This window comes from Gopherus flavomarginatus, chromosome 4 (genome assembly GCF_025201925.1).
Source record: "Gopherus flavomarginatus isolate rGopFla2 chromosome 4, rGopFla2.mat.asm, whole genome shotgun sequence".
Taxonomy (NCBI): domain Eukaryota; kingdom Metazoa; phylum Chordata; order Testudines; family Testudinidae; genus Gopherus; species Gopherus flavomarginatus.
Window position 1 is genome coordinate 60001272 of NC_066620.1, and position 17612 is coordinate 60018883.

The 17612-nt window shown below is 47.0% G+C and overlaps 1 protein-coding gene across 1 annotated transcript in view; it reads left to right on the forward strand.

The window, feature by feature from the left end:
* Positions 1-17612, forward strand: part of ALK (ALK receptor tyrosine kinase) — a 637574-nt gene that overhangs the window by 477162 nt on the left and 142800 nt on the right. The window contains exons 7-8 of the mRNA XM_050948434.1: positions 2443-2574; positions 5859-5959. Coding sequence (XP_050804391.1) covers positions 2443-2574; positions 5859-5959 — 233 coding nt within the window. The remainder of the gene's footprint in view (positions 1-2442; positions 2575-5858; positions 5960-17612) is intronic.

A 17612-nucleotide genomic window follows, 5' to 3' on the forward strand; every position in this document is an offset into this window, starting at 1 on the left:
GGTTTGATTTATGGTAGATAGGATGGCTATGGGATAAGGAGGTTTTTCACTTCCACCGTAGTTCAAGAGGGACTGCTAGGGCTAGCTTTGAACCTGTGAAAGCCATGGACATATGATGACTGTTGGTGGCCTAAGTGGAATGAGTTGGTAATTCTCAGTCCAGTTCCTACCTAAAAACTCAGATGTTCACATCACAGACAGTCATCACAGCAGTGACTAACTGGCCTCCTGCAGTGAGAATAGGAACTGAATAGGCCATGGACTCTGAATTACCCTTTTAACCTATCTATGGCAGCAGTGAGGCACTTTGGGAGAGCAGAGAAGTTTAGGGCCTAATCCTGTGAGGAGCTGAGTGTCCTGTGATCCTTATGGAGTGAATGAGCATTGACAGTGCTCAGCATCTTGAATGATAGGCCTCTTGTACAGTTTTTTGACAAGATGATACTTCTTCAATAAACAGAAAACTTTTGGAGTGAGGAAATGATCTTTTAAACTACTCCTGCAAATGAAGAAGTGGAGGAAGGAAGCATTTTATTAAATCTTGTGGAGCTCAGATACTGCAGTGATGAGGGCCATACATACTTTAAATAAATAGGTAGTTTCGGTTTCATGGCTGTCAGTCACCACTGCCTTCACTTTTTGTTTTTTAAATTGCCCTTCACAGCTCCCCAGTCACTAGCAGGATTACGTGAGCTATATTGAAATCACATTTTCAAACAACATAATGGAGAATCCATCCTTCCTTCACTTTCTTGCCAAGATATGTGTTCAGGATCCTGTGTTTCTCTTGCAACAGTTAATGACGCTGCCAGTGACCTTTACCAAATCACTTACCTGTGACTCCTTGCTCCGCATTCAGTGTCTGTGGGTGTGTCTTCCCCAGCACAATTAGCTGGAGTTGTAACTTGAGTATTACCTCTAATTCATCTCCACACATAAAAATCTCAACTTGTTGTTTCAGACCTAATGGTCCCAGTGGGAATGGTAAAGGAACAACCCAAGACAGAGGTCCCAGATCTCAAAGCTTTGCAATGATAATGGATGATAAAATAAACTAATTGGCTACACAAAGTGGTGCTTTGAGATTGAGCTAGCTGGTTTATCCGGGGCCTGGGCTGAAGTAAGGTAGTGGAGATGCAACAGCTTGAGTTATAACAACTTGTCTGTCAGCAGCTAATTCAATCACTCAACTAATCTAGTCATTCTGTGCTGCTAATAAAACCACCCTGTGTAACCCCAGTGTTGTTTTGAAGTTTAGTTGCTATTCACTCTCACTCCTGCTTAAAAGGGGTTATTACTCTGGTGTGTGTGTGTGTGTGTGTGTGTGTAGTTTAACATCTTGAATACCTGCAATTAGACACCCATGGCTGGCCAGTGCCAACTGACTCGGACTCACAAGGCATGGGCTAAGGGACTGTCTGCCCTCAGCAGGGGTGCTTGTACCAATTGTACTATCAATGTGGGGCATTGTGGACAGCTCCTGAAAGCCAATAACAGTTGACTTAAGCAAGGCAGTGTCTACACTGACACTGCATTGACCTAACTACATTGACCTTGATTCTACGCCACTCATGGAGGTGGAATTATTAGGTCGGCGTACTGGGGCAGATACAGCGGTGGGAATTAAATTTAAGTGTAGACACTACCATAGTTCAACTTAAGCTACCTTGCATCGCTCTAACTCTGTAGTGTAGACCAGACCACAGAGACAGGAAGCCAGTGACTAATAAAACATTAGGACTTACAATGCAGAACCCCATTAAAAAACCCAAGCCAGTAACAAAATGAAAGAGTGAGCTTCAAAACTGCAAATAGGGTTTCAGACAAAATGTTCATATTCCATCCTCAAGTGCGTTCCCAAGGCAGGGAGGTATTACTATTCTCCTTTCACAGATGTGAGCACTGAGGCACAGAGAAGTGCAATGACCTGCCTGAGGTCAGAGCAGAATAAGGGGCCAAGCTGATACTAGAATCGGGGTCTTCAGACTCTCAAGGCTGCGTCTGAGCCACTGGACTGCACTGACCTCTGTAAAAGTGGTGGAGGTGGTAAGAGTGCTTTACTGATGAGGATTTTCCCTGTCCAGGTGGAGTTTGGGGGGCCAGAAACTAGGAAAATCATCTCTTGATTTGTAACCTTGAGTGAATTAGATCCTAGAAGCCGCAGAGACCAAGTAAATAGGAAACCCCCCCCTCAATGTCACACATGCAGGGGTTTGCCCCTCTCTTTCAGCCAACAGTCCCACCTTGAAGTATTGTTTCCTTTTTTCCCCCCTCACCTTGTCATCCATGGCATGATGGGCAACAGCAAATGGCCACATGGAGATGGGAAGAGTCAGTCTGCTCCAAAATAACCCTGGGAGAACATTCATTGCTTTCCTTCTGCCTGTGCCCAGGAATCTACTCATCCGCTCTTCTGTGTTTTTTGGACTTTCCCTCTTGCAGAAAAGCTCCCCCCTGGCTTTTACTGTTCATTTGAAGAAGGGGACTGCGGCTGGACACAGAGCTCTCCCACCTCTCTCACTTTTCCATGGCAGATCGGAAACCTGGAGTACAGCCACTTCCCTTCACTAGAAGGTATGAGGGAATACCAGTAGATACAGAGAATGAATAGCAGGTAACAAAATGGGTGGGCGTGGAGGGGAGGTATGCTAAATGCAGAGAGGGAGGTTTTTTCAGTGCAGAACACAGGATTTGCACTTACCTTGTTTTCATAAGTCCTTTATATTCAGCTTTCAGTGAAATAAAACCTATCTTTCCACCTTAAACACTCTGAGCATAAGACCGTTGGTGCTGTCATTGTCCTGTCTGTCTTGTCACTGGAGATTGGTGTCCCAGGCTTCTGTGCTTTACTTCAGATAAGTCCTCATTACTTTTTATCCTCTTCACGTCTTCCTGCCTCCATCCTGCCAAGCCAGCCAGATCCTTCACCCTTCCACAATTCCTTATTTACTTTCTCTTAATCCTGTCTCTGCTTCCCTGCACTCCCCCCACAATTTCAACTTTGCTCTCATAAACCCACAGTATTCAGTGGTTTATATCCTGGGCATTGAACTATCACCAGGCTGAAATGTGGCATACAAACTGCCTGCCTTCATGAACATTTTCCCTCATACAATAGTATAAATCAGAGGAGACATTTATTGTTTATATGCAGAGCTACTAAAGGAAAACAGTAATTATACAGAGTAGCATCTGCCACACACACTATCCCAAAAACGCTGTTCAGAGTTAAATAATACCAGTAATGGATTTACAATGGCACCATTGGCACCATGGTGCCGGGCCCAGGCTCCAAAGGGGCCCCGGCCTGACCCAGCCCGCTCTGCTTGGGCTGCACTCCAAGGCCCCGCCAGCTCTTCTCCGCCCCCGCCCCTGCCCGCCGTTCTGCTCTCTCCTGATGGATCATAGGCCAGTCACAGGCTCCTCTCTGCCCTCTGGCTACAGCTGGGGCTGAGAGAGCAGGAGCCCTGTGCCGCCTGGTTGGGGCTGCTGGCCCTGCCCCTAGCTCCAAGCTTTCAGGGGCTGACCCCTCTTTCCCAAGCTCCCCATGCTGCGGCCAGAGGCTGTCCCCACCCCCCCGATCCCTTCTCTCCTCCCTGAGCTCCCCGTGCTGCGGCCAGGAACTGTCCGCCCTCTCCCCAACCCCTTCTCCCCTCCCCGAGCTCCCCGTGCTGCGGCCAGGGGCTGTCCCGTCTCTATCCGACCCCTTCTCCCCTCCTCAAGCTCCCGGTGCTGTGGCCAGGGACTCTCCCCCTTCTCTCCGACCCCTTCTCCCCTCCCCGAGCTCTGCATGCTGCTGCCAGGACTGGAGCTGATCCCTCCCCCACCCCAGCTCCCCACACCACTGCTAGGAGCTGGGGCTGACACCCTACCCACATCACTGCCAGGGGCTGGGGCTGGCCCCTAACCCCCCCAAGCTCCATTCTACCTGGGGCTGACCCCCCAAGCCCTGCTGCCTGACACCTTGCGTCGCTACCCCCTCCCCTGCTAACATGTTCCCCCATGCCCTGCTAGGGGGGTACACCAGACTTTTTTGGTAAACTGGGCATTTGTTTTTTTGTTCTTGACGAGTGATCAGTTGGCAAGAGCAAATGGGATAAATGCCCGTTTTTGTCAAAAAAGTCAGGATGACTGGGACAGAGCTTAAAAAGGGAACTGTCCCAGCCTAAAGGGGATGTATGGTCATCCTGTCTCCAGGCAAGTGGGTCCTGAGGGAGTCTGGCCAAGGCAGGGGCAGACCCTGACCTGGCTAACTGTGCCACTCCCAAAAGGCCAGAGTGATTCCCTGCCCTGGCACTGGACCGGCCCCGGCCGTGCTGCCAGCTCAGCCTGGCAGATGCCATCACCTTCCAGCAGAGCCGATGAGTGTGGCCAGGGGGCAGGGTGTGAGAGAGTGGGTCTCCGGAGGTGGGGGGGCAAAATCAAGACAGGGGGTGGGAGGCAATAGGAGCCCATAGAAAAAAGGCCCAAATATCGGGACTGTCCCTATAAAATCGGGACATCTGGTCACCGTAGAGTGGGGTGCTGTGTAGTTGTAGTGAGGGGGCTGTGGGAAAGTGCATTGAGCAGTAGTGGTGCAGCTGTGTGGGGGGGTGCTGGCCAGTGGAGGGGTCTGAGTGGGGTGCTGTGAAGTTGTGGGGGGTGGGCTGTGGGGAAGTGCATTGGGCAGTAGTGGTGCGGCTGTGTGGGGGAGTGCTGGCCAGTGCGGGGGTCTGAGTGAGATGCTGTGTAGTTGTGGTGCTGGACTGCGGGGAAGTGTATTGGACAGTAGTGGTGCAGCTGTGGGGGGGAGGGAGCTGGGCAGGGGTGGTGGTATGCAGGCTGCTGTGCATTTGCGGTGGAGGGTCTGTTTGGGGGGGCTGCTGGGCATAGCAACTCCGGGGGACGCTGGGCATAGGGAGTTGGGGAGCTGTGTGGCATGGCATGGGCCCACCCCCGAGGGGAAAGGGCACGCTGGCAGCACAGGGCTGGGTGGGTCAGTGTGTGTCTGGCAACTGCTGGTTTGTATACAGTGCCCTTGCACTGGGCTGGGTGGAGCAGGCCCAGCCTCACCATGCCAAGCCCCAATGCCCCTGGCTGTCCCCTTGCTCTGGGGACCAACCTCCCCACGCCATGCTCCTTTGCCCCCCAGGGGGGCCCACAAATATGTTTGGCACCGGGCCCACACCATACAGGCAGGGTTCAGTGCAACCTAATCTCCTCTCTTTTGTAGGTACTGCAGACGCAAGGCAGGGGGAGCAAAGCTTATGTAGAAGTTTGCAACCGCTGTATTGTCAGCATTTTGGACCCACTGATCGTTCCCACAGCCTCAGCCCTCTCTAGCTCTGTGCAGAGAGAGCAAAGAATTTCCCTTTGCATTTTCCTCTACTCCCTGTGCCCTCTGCAAGAAAATATCTGTGTTTCCAGTTCCTCCTGCAGTCCTTGTTAGACGTTTAGCCTAAAGGAACAGACTGAGGTCCAACTGCATTGCTATTAATCTGATATTTTTCACCAGCACGAAGAGTCACTTACAATTAAATTTTTTAACAAATGCATTTTGTTGTGGCTCCAGCAAAGAAAATGAATCCTAAATTACGCACAAGCAGAAAAATAATGTGTGTGAAGAAGGTAGACAGATCACTTCAATATGTTTCCCGAATAGGGCCCTAGAGTATGTGAAGCTGTATTGACTGCATCCAAACTAAATTGAAAAATGCCTTTTGTCATATGTTATCCCCCTGAAACAGGGACCAGTTAACACAATTGGAACCAGACTAGGTAAGGTTTTTACAGGAATGTTCTGATGAGCCTTTTACAAACCTTGCTTCAGAGATTAGTGACAAGAGCTTGTCTGCTCTTCTCTTTTGTGTTTTATCTAGGCTCTGCACTCTTGCTGAGCACCAGTAAGGTCCCAGTGGCAGAAACGATCATCGTGACCAGCGCTGTGTTTCCAGCTCCAATTAGGAATTCTCCCTGTGAGGCAAGTCCTAAAGTCTCTTCTTTCTCCCACAATCTTTTCCAAACTTGGTTTTCAAACACCACTACTGGCAGGTCATCCAAATCTCCCATTTGGAGGCTCAGATTGGCACACAGACATGCAAATGCCCATATGGTGCAGCTGTGTGCAGCGTTGAGTACCCAGGCGTGAGATCGGAATGCTCTCTTCAAGCACCCACAAACTGGACTCTATGAAAAATGAAGCTTGACTAGTTTACATTGTGGATGTAGCCTAGTAGAATGTATTTACATTAATGCATTGATCAGCCAGTGCTTTGTTAATACAGAGAGGAAGGGCTATATTGTGGCTTTAGTAGCCAAAGTAAAAACAAGAAGGGAGATAGAGAAGTGCACTGTGCCAGCAGCACTACCCAAAGACATTCTGCCTTCAGCAATCAGAGGCAGCTGTAGTGATGCATATGCATTAGGAGTGTGTTCAGGACTGGCTTCTAATCTGTTCAGAAGGTGCAGCATGCACTTTCCTAATCACCATCCAGTATTCAGGCCACCGGGGCTTTATCATGTCCCACCGAAATCCCTCCACTTCTTGCTTAGGACCTGTTCTTGTAAGTGCTGAAGTTAACAGAAGTTGAGGTTGCTCCGCACTTCAGAACTGAGCCCTCGCTCAGATGAAAGTAGCATTGACTTCGGTGGGAAACTTTCCTGAGCCAAGAATGACTGAGAACTGCAGGATTTTGTCACGCAGGAATAACTAGCATTTTTGAGTGAATTGTGTGTAACCTCAAATTGTGGTTTAGATAATGACACATCCAAGGGATGTGTGTAGATTGGACACATCACATGACCCATGATCTGCACCCATATAGTGCATGATAGCAGTAGTGGTATTTATTTATTGTTCTACACCTTTAACAGCAGTTGATGATTTTGGGTGCCACACACAGTGAGACACCACAGAAGGTTCTGATTTTCCGAGGGTTTGGCACTCTACTTTTGGAAAATCAGGCTCCTTTAAAGTATCTCAGTCTAATCACCCAAAAATCTGGGACACCCACAATCACTTGCCATGTTTGAAAATACATATCATTCTGTATTTGTTAAGCACTGACAATGTACTAAGTACTGTGTAAGACATAAAACAAAGACTGTGTGCTCCAGTCCCTTTACAGAAAGGAGGAAGACAGGATGTTCTGGGACATTTCAGAAGGGATGCTTTAAAATAGGGGGTTTTCTTTGGTTTAATGTTTGATTTGGTTCACTTCTTAAAGGAATCTTATTTCATGCAGAGAAATGAATGCTACTTTGTTCCCTGCAAGCTCTCGCACTCTTACTTTTGTAGGAGACTCCTTCTGCCTTTTCTTCCCCCATTCAAAGACATGCACGGGATCAGAATATTTAAAGACCTCATTTTGTCATGAACCAGCAAGAGTAAATATTTTTCATAATCTGCCTGCTGCAGGAAGCTGGGCGAATCATTTCTCAATATGTATAATTTTTTTCCTTGAGCCTATGATAGTGCAAATAATTAAACTTGCTGCTAAGGGGAAGCTACCATCTATTTTATCTGCTCACATTCTATCCCACCTCCATTACTTCTCTTGACACTTACAAGGCAGCCGGACACACGCAGCATTGCAGCTGCTGGTAATAAAGAGTGAAGGAGTTTGGCGAGGGGGTTTGTCTCTTGCCTTTTTAAATAGTGTAAAGCCTCTGTTCTCAACACGTCCCTGGGAGCTTCACATTCTATTTTACTGGAACAATCTTTCTGCAATCAGAATAATTTAGTGCCACTTCTCAGCCTAACATAAGGAGAGGAAGGAGACCTTCCCTCCTGTTTATCTCACCTATAGGTGCAAATGATTTTTCTGATAATGGAGTTATAGTCAGAAAAGTGGCTGTGAAAATAACGTAATGCATTTCCTATGTATTCCCTCTCAGTCACTTCTCAATGGGGCTGGCTCGAGTTCAGGCATTAGAGATAATTGTTCTACCTGTCACTGTTCATAGCATGTCACAACCAGGCTGGATTCTTTGGCAACTAGAATTTCACTGACAAATGTATTCATGATACATGAGGGACAATAGATCCCAGAAAACTCTCATGGAGTCTTGCTTGCTCCCGCAGGCAGTGCAGCCCCAACTCATGCTCACTTTCCCATTGCCAATGCAGCTCACATTCCAGAGTCCTGCTTGCTCTCCTTCTACTGTGCTCACTCTGCGGACATGGCTACACTTGCAGTTGTAGAGCCCTTTGTGTTAAACCAGTTTTCATAGAACACCATGGGAAAGCGCTGCAGTCTGTCCACACTGACAGCTTCAAGCGCACTGGCGTAGCCACATTGGCAGCACTTGCAGTGGCATTGGGAGCAGTGCATTATGGGCAGCTATCCCACAGAGCACTTCTTCCCATTCTGGTCTGCGGCTTGTGGGAAGGGGGTATGGGGCATTCTGGGTCCTGTCCCAATGCCCCATGATGCAGCACTTCACATCCCAGCAATCCCTCTGTATCCATCCACATTTGGCACCATCGTTCGACGTTTTTTGTGCTGGGCGTTCTGTCTTCCCTTTTTGGTCTGCGCGAATGGAACCCAAACTGTGGAGGAATATGCTGATGAGTCTCGCCAGCATGTCATGTTTGGCAGTCGAGATACTCCTTAACATCCAAACTGACAGTGAGAACTCCGACGATGATATCAAGTCACGTAACACATACAACATAATATTGCTTGTGGCATTCACGGACATGCTCACCACCATGGAACACCGCTTTTGGGCTTGGGAAACAAGCACTGAGTGGTGGGATCATGTCGTCCTGCAACTCTGGGATGATGAGCAGTGGCTGCAGAACTTTCAGATGAGAAAAGCCACTTTCATGGGACTGTGTGCTGAGCCTCACCCCCACCCTGCGGTGCAAGGACACGAGATTGAGAGCTGCCCTGCTGGTGGAGAAGTGGGTGGCTATTGGAGTCCGGAAGCTGGCAACTCCAAACAGCTACCGATCGGTCACTAACCAGTTTGGAGAGGCAAAGTCGACCATTGGAATCATGTTGATGCAAGTTTGTAGGGCCATTAATCACATCCTGCTCAGAAGAACCTTGACTCTGGGTAACATGCTCGACATTGTGGCTGGCTTGGCACAAATGGGTTTCCCTAATTGCAGAGGGGCGATAGATGGAACATGTGTTCCAATTCTGACACCAGCCCACCTAGCCTCCAAGTACATTGATCGGAAGGGGTATTTCTCTATGGTTCTCCAGGCACTTATGGATCACTGTGGGCATTTGATTGATATTAATGCAGGCTAGCCCAGAAAGGTGCATGATGCACCCATCTTTTGGAACACTGGCCTGTTCAGGAAGCTGCAAGCAGGGACTTTTTTCCCAGATCAGAAGATCACTGTAGGGGAAGTTGAAATGCCCACTGTGATCCTTGGAGACCCCACTTACTCTTTAATGCCATGTCTCATGAAACCCTACACAGGGAGCCTTAACATCAGCAAGGAGCAGTTCAACAACAGGCTGAGCTGGTGCAGAATGACTGTGGAGTGTGCTTTTGGCTGTTTAAGGGGCCACTGGCACTCTCTCTATGGGAAGCTGGACTTGGCCAATGACACCATCCCCGCAGTTATATCTGTGTGCTGTACCCTCCATAACATTTGTGAAGGGAAGGGTGAAAGATTCACTCCGGTATGGAACTTGGAGGTTCAACACTTAGAGGCTGAATTTGAACCACTAGAGAGCAGGGCTATTAGAGGGGCCCAATGTGGGGCTGCAAGGATTAGGGATGCTTTGAGGGAGCAATTTGAGTCTGAAAGCCACCAGTAATGTCTGGTGCCCTGCACGGCAGTGAAGTGCAGTGATTCCAATGTTTGTAGGAACCTGTGTTTGCTATGCTGACTTGCAGTGCCTTTTGCTTTCCTGGGCTAAGGTATCTTTTACTTTATGCAATAATAAAGAATGTTTTCAGAGTCAAAAAAATCCATTTATTGAAAAGAAAATTCATTTATTAAAAAGAAAAACAACTGCTTGGGAAACAGAAAGGGCAAGGGGGTGGGGTGGGAAACAATACAATCACAGGTTTGTGTATGTCCTGTTATCATATTCAGCCTTCCTGTCTGGAGTGCTGTGCAATGAGCGCTGCACTTCAGGATGGCTATACTGCATGGTGATGGAGGCTGAGTGCAGTGGGTAAGGGTCGTAGTTTTCAGGGTGAGGTGGTGAAGCTACAGGTGCTGGAGAAGCTGTTGACGGTAAGAACCCAGATGTTGGGGAAAGTGGATTGGAGGTGACATGGGGGCACAAGGGAAAGAGTTTTGGGACAAGGGCTGCAGGGGGGGGCAGGCGCACTAGTGCTCCACCTGCATGGCTACGAGCACCTGGATAGAGTCTTCTTGGCACTCCATGATGCTTATCAGCCAATCCGTGCTTTGCTGCCAGAGCACCGCGCCTTTGTGCCAGCGCTTCTCATTCTGCTGGTAGATTCTCCTTTCTCTCTCCCTCCACTCCTGCACTTTTCGATTCTCGTTAAGTGATTGCTGCATTACTTCATGCAGCAGGTCTTCTTTGCTTCTATGTGATCTTTTGCTGATTCTTTGCAGCCTCTCAGCTGGTGATGTGATAGATATATGAGATCTCAAGGTTGCATCTGTAAAGGTAAAATGCAACACTTAAGAGAGGCAGCATTGTTCACACTAGACAGAGCAATGATTCCCCTGTACTTAAGGAGAGCAAGCACAGTCTACACAGTACCATAATTTGCTTGTCTCAAAGCGAGCGCACATAACCCATAGGAGCCCCAAAATGGTGAGTAAGCACAGGGGCAAGGGGGACCGATTGTTTCAGGGCTGTACTGCCCTCTGGGTTTCTGTGCCAACAGCGGCAGGGGGCCTCTATACTGAACATTGTCCCCACATTTGCCACAGGAACTCGTCCTGGAAGATATCTCACTGCTGAGGGTGACCTGGGAAGCAAGGGAGAGTCTTCTACTACAATGCTTCTTCTGCCCTTGCCCATATGCATCTTGCCTGTGTGCAGCAATGGTCCCCCCACCCCTCATGGCACAGTGGCGCGAACATTAGCCTGACTGGAACAAGGACCACAGTGCTTCTCCCAAGATACATTGCCCAAGTTCTGGATGAGACCTTTGAAGAGATCACTGAGGCCGATTACCGTGATGTGAGAGAGCACATCAACGTCCTATTCTGCATCTAGGCATGCATGCAGCCCTAACGATCCTCACTGGAAGAGCCCTCACTGAATAACCTTCCCAAAATAAAAGCTGCTTACCAGGAACCTCCTCTGGTGTTTGTCCTTCCTCAAGCACTTGCCGCCGTAATTGGCTACCTTCCTCCTAGCTTGCAAACAGCTCCTGGCTGCATGCATCTAGGGATTCCAGGGTGTCTTCCTTCTCCTTAGCACCCTCACTTCCATTTTCCTCTTCCTTCTCCTTTTGGCTTGTTGAACTGGGATCTGAAGGGTCCATGGTGGTCCTCTGAGTGGAGGTGGGGTCACCCCCAAGTATCGCGTCCAGCTCTTTGTAGAAATGGCAGATCACAGGGGCAGCACCGGAGCAGCTCTTTGCCTCGTGGGCTTTGCAGTAGGCATTCCGCAGCTCCTTCACTTTAACCCTGCACTGCAGTGCATTCTCGATCATGGTCCCTTTCCATCATGTCCCTTGATATCTGCCTGAAGGTATCGGAGTTTCTACAGTTGGAGTGCAGCTGGGACTGGACAGCTTCCTCCCCTCAAACACTGATGAGGTACAGCACTTCACCATTTCTCCATACTGGGGCTTGCTTGGTGCGTGGAGGCATGGTCAGCTGGAAAGATTCTCAGAGCATTTCATGCCTGGCTGAGCAAACAGGAAGGGGATTTTCAAAATTCCCAGAGAATTTAAGGGGCAGGTATGGCAGTTGGTCACCTGAGGGCAGGGCAGTAGAGTTCAAAGTGATGACCAGAGTGTCTAGAACAGGCATTATGGGACACTTCTAGAGGCCGATCAGAGCGCATTAACAAACCAAAGAGTCCACACTGGCACCGCGGCACTCCAGCAGGGGCGCATCACATGTTATTCCACTCACCGAAGTGGAGTACCAGGAGCATTCTAGCCACGGAGTTAGAGCACTCTACATGCCTTGCCATTGTGAGTTAGAACGCACTGGGCTGCTTTAATGCACTAAACTTGTAAGTGTAGCCAAGTCCTATAGTACCGTGCAGTATGAAAAACTTATTCCAGTCCCATAAAGAGACCTGACTTTATCTTACAGGAAGCTGAGGCTGAGTAAGTGGGGCCATTCTCTACAGATAAGCACCCGCTAGTTTAATTGTTCATTTGATTTTGAGCCAAACCTTTGAAGTAGCAAAATTTGTGCTGAGAGACAGTGAGAACAGATTGCCACAATATGCTTCATACTTGTGGTCATGTCTGTAATGTAATGAGAACCCTTTTCTGAGGCTATTTTGGCACCTCCCCTGGAGGTAGAAGCTGGAAGCCAAGATTAGGTAATTTTAGGTGCCGGAGTTAATCAAACTTGTTTTAGAAAGTCTGAACTTCCTTTCTGCATCCAAACGTGGTCTGTCCAGAGAAGAACTGTGGCACATTGGTGAAGAAGTTTGTGCTGATTTTCCCCCTGCTCTATGGATACAAAGAAGGCTCCATCCTCCAAGGCCATTGATCCAGCTCCTTTCACCAGCACTAAATTCATTTCCAACATGTTTCTTTGATGTGTAAATAAATAATGGGAGGTCCTACTGAATTTGCGAGAGCAGCTGTATTGGAAGCACCAATATTGCATTTCTCTCTTTCTTCCTTGCTCCTGGAGTTTTAAATAAATTAAGACATGTGTTAACACTGACTCTGAATATTTGAGTGTGAAAAATGCTACATGGAGATGTCTCCAGCACTGCTGGCTTTCCTTTAATGTGTTTAATTTTGCAGAACATTGCCCAAGTCCTTTCTGATTTTTAGGTGTTATTTTTAAATACCTGCAAGTGGTGAATACACTCTTCATTTTCCCTTTTTTGTTGCTTTCATTTCTGCCTGGTTCCCTGTTTCACTGGTGATCTCCAGTATCTCTGAGATTTCTGAAGGACAAGATGGCTGTCCTGTGATCTAACAGAGAAATTGTTTCCCCTGTTGATTTTGGTTTTCAGTGAAATGAGGCCACTTTCTCTCTCCCAAGGACAAATGCAACTTGTGCTTTCATTTTTGCCCATTATGAAGCCAGAGCACAGAGATGAAATGATGAAAGTTGAGGAGGATTTTAAATAATGATGATCATCCAGATAAAATGGGGGGGAACCCCACTCAACCCCACTAGAATTGAACAGTCAAAGCAGATGGATTATTATTTTGTCATTTTGATGACCCCCTTTGCTTGCACATCCAACCAACGACTGAAAGCAGAAGTGCCAGCATATTGCAAAAGAAACTATTCTCACACAGTCACTGGCCTGACCAGAAGCAGAACATTCCAGGAATTTCATGATACTTGCATGATGCTCACAAGAGGCCCAGCACAATTTGTGCTGAGGGCCAAATTGTTATCTTTCTAAAGCTCATAGCTTGAAATGTGCTTCTTTCTATATGTTCCATTTCTAATATGCAAAAAAAGTGTCACCATTGCCAAAACTAGCAATGTGATGCTTCTAAAATGCTTCATATTCATGCACAAAAATTGCTAAGATTTTATAGAGCTGTCTCCCCCACATGGGATTATACTCAACTATAGCTGTGTTAAATGTGTTCAGCCTGTAGCTTCAGTTTTTGCTTCAGTAAGTCCACTCCACCCTGAGCACGATAAAATTTCTTCTAAGCTTCCTTAATACCTAGCTTCCAGTTAGTGAGCTAGTGCATTCACATCTGAAGGCAACTTTCATGGTTCCCTGCCCACAAAAGAACAGCCGTGGCAACACAGTTGAAATGCAAGATTCGGCAATTGATTTGTGCAGGACAGCTAACATTCAAGGATACCTGCAGAAAACATTGTAGGCAGCAAAAAAACTCTGCCAGCAACTGTCAAAGTCATGCTGCTTTTTCACAATATGTCAACCTCTAGCATGTACTTGGGGCTGAGGTTAAAGGGGGTGTCATCCAATGGGATTAAACTCCTGCAGTTCCAAGGGAGGCATAGATAGATTCCTTTCTGTCTGCCTTTGAGCTACTTTTGTTGCTATCTATCTTTATAGATCCCTTTTTTCTTCCATTCTTCTACGATCTTTGCTGATGCCAGGGCTTGCCTCCCTGACTGGTGGAGCCATAATGCTGACAGTGAAGGCCATTGCAGGTTAGAATAGAAAAAGAGGCTGCAACACTCCAGATTGCCATTGAGTCATCTTCCCTTTAGCAACCCGGTGCTGTGAGCATGTAGCATTGTCTCTCATGGCCTTCCAGAAGTTTGTTTGGGAAGTAGTTTGTACCAGAGTCTCGCAGATGTAAGCGAACACAGTCTTGGTAAGGACTCGAGTGACTCTCAATATGTTTGTTTCTTCTACATTTAAGAGGCTAATACATTGCACATGCCTCGTGATAAGTAATTCCTGATTGGCCTAGACCAGGGGTTCTCAAACTGGAGGTTGGGAGGTTATTATGTGGGGGGGGATCGTGAGCTGTCAACCTCCACCCCAAATCCCTCTTTGCCTCCAGCATTTAAAATGGTGTTAAATTAAAAACACTTTTTATATATTTATAGGCAGGGTGGGGGCCACACTCAGAAGCTTGCTATGTGAAAGGGGTCACAAGTAAAAAAAAGTTTGAGAGCCACTGGCCTAGACTGATTTATGGCCTGGCTTTACAAAACCTACCGTCAGTGCTTCTTTTTGTCTTCCTACGTAATCACCCAGGACGTGTTGTTATCAACAGGAATAAATCTTGTGCAATCGCTCAGGTGAAACGCATGTCTATCTTGACCATTTTGAAGGTCTCCCTTGTCTCTGATGAAACTTGTGGAATATCTGATGGCATCCTTTTGCCTGGTGGCCTGTTGTCTGCAATGCAAAATAGTTATCGCTGTTTTCTAAGTTTTGCCTTAATATACTAAATTTAACTAGAGACTTGTTCTGTTAATTCCCCCTAATCATCTCAGGGCTTTCCATTTACTGAATCAGTGAGGTTGCATATGAGCAGCTAATCTGCATCTAAAGCAGGGCTCCAGAATCCAGAATACAAGGCACCAATGAGCCAATGTCGACCGGAGATGGTTAATTAATTCCTTAATGGTGTTTCTGGCTTCAGAATATTTTGCTGCCAGTCCAGGACACAGGGAGCCATTTGATGCATAATGCAGGGATATGCCACCAAGAGCACAGCTTCAGCTCTTTCAAAATGTGCCACCATTCTACAGTCATCACACATGGAGCCCCATCTGCCATCATTGATGCCTTACTCCATAAAATGATTGCCAGCCTCATTCAGAAGTCTTAACTAGGGCATCCAGCTGATCGTCTGCTCCCTTTCATTTCAGCAGGTGTGAAAGTACCTGGAACATCCTGCTGTGAAGCTTAGAAACCATAAAAATCACAGCCAAAGTTTCCCATTTGAGCACCATGCCAGTCGATTTATTCAGAGCCAGTCCATTACAGTGTGCATGATGCACTTCATCAATGAGTTTCTCTCACATCTGATTCCAACTACTCCTTTCCTTCAAACAGCTGACATGTGCATCTATTCCAATTCACTGACTGCTTCAGTTTTGCTATAGCCAAAGGCTCTCTCTGTCATCAACTCAGATTCTGTAGACTCTTGCTGGTCTCCAGAGAATACAGAGGCTGGAAGGCTCCTGTGGTAGTGTATTGGGCCACTCAAGAGCTTGTGTATCAGCCTGAAACTGTTGTAGTCAGAATGGCACAATGAAGTGGCTTCTCTAGTCCATATGTGAAGTCTCAAGGTATTTTGCAGAGGAACTGGTCTTTGCGTCACAAAGATACACTCTTTTCCCCATTATAGATTAAAATCATTGGCTTGCAGGAAAGGTTGATCAATTCAGTTTCAAATTCACCTCTTTTATTTCATATGCAAAAATATCAACACAGAAGTTTTACTTCTGATGAGCCAAGAAGGAAGTGGTTTACATCACTGCCAAACTCCAATCCAATGGACTGCAAGAGAAAACTATCATTAGAATTTAGTAGTATAATAATGTGCTGTTTATAATCACCTGAGGAAATGTTAAGTACTTCACAGCAGCAGGATCATTTCACCTGATACTAAGATGCAGCAGATGAGAGATGATTGTATTTCACTGGAATGGCAGGCAGCAGGATTCCTTCAACAGCACACCAACATAAAGCCTCTCTCCTCTGCAGCATCCCTCTCTGAAACATGCATTAGACCTCCAGCAACAGTACAACCAATACACCAGGAGGTGTTACGTCCTGCCTTGCTCTAGAGAGCTAAAACTGTCTGGACAGGTGGCAAGCTGAAAACCACTGCATTCTATTGCAAAGCAGGGCCGCCCAGAGGATTCAGGGGGTCTGGGGTCTTCGGTAGCCGGGGGCCCCCGCCGCCGAATTGTCGCCGAAGAACTGGCACTTTGGCAGTGGGTCCTGGGGGGAAAGGACCACCCGCCGCGGGTCTTTGGGACAGTTCAGCAGCAGGTCCCGGAGCGGAAGGACCCCCTGACACTGAATTGCTGTGGAAGAAGCCCCAGGGACCCAGGCCCAGTGAGAGAAGGACCCCACTCCAGGGGCCCCAAAAAACTCTCATGGGGCCCCTGTGGGGCCTGGGCCCTTGGGCAAATTGCCCCGCTTGTTCCCTCCCCCCCCCCCACCGTCTCTGTTGCAAAGAGATGTTTGATTTATGCTACCTTGTCTTCATACTCGTCCCTTCATCCTCATTTCTCTGTTTCATCTGGAACTGGGCAAATAATGGATACGTTGGTTCACTGGTTTCCCACACCTGAAGAAGAGCTCAGTGTAAGTTCAATAACTTGTCTTTCTCACCAACAGAAGTTGGTCCAATAAAAGATATTACCTCACCCACCTTGTCTCTTTAATATCTTGTGACCAATATAACTACAAAAACACTGCATCCCTTTTGGTTCACTGGCATTTAAAAAAAAAATTTAAAAATTGTTTTGGGTTGAATAAAAATGACATTTTTCAAAATTTAAGTGAATAGAAGAATGGAAAAAAATCTGATTTGAAACATTTTGTTATGTCTAAAAAAACATTTGGTTTCATTTAGAAAAAAATATTTTTAATATTATTGAAACGTTTTACATTTTCTGTTTGGTCACAACCAATAGCTAAACTTGACACAAATTCGTGAGTAGCTTTGGCCAACCCAAAACTGCATTTTTGGGTGAATAGACTATTCATCCAAAATATTTTGCCCAGCTCTAGTTTAATCCACCTATCACATCTCGTCATATATCTAAGTTGTGAACTCTCTGGAGCCAGGGACTCTGTTCTTGCTATTTTGTCCTACTTACTGTGCAAAAATGAGTTCCTGATCTTGACTGTACCTCTGGGCATTACTATAGTACAAACTATGTATAATAATTAATAATCTAGCCCGGTGGTGTGCTGCCACTGGCCTATACCCATGGCTCAGATCACTTTGTGACATCCTCCCATTGGAATCATCACAGAATAGGAGATAGCCACAACATCCCCTGAGATGAATGCACAGGGTCTAACTGATCACTGCATGTGGGATCAAGAAGGAATTTCTCCCCA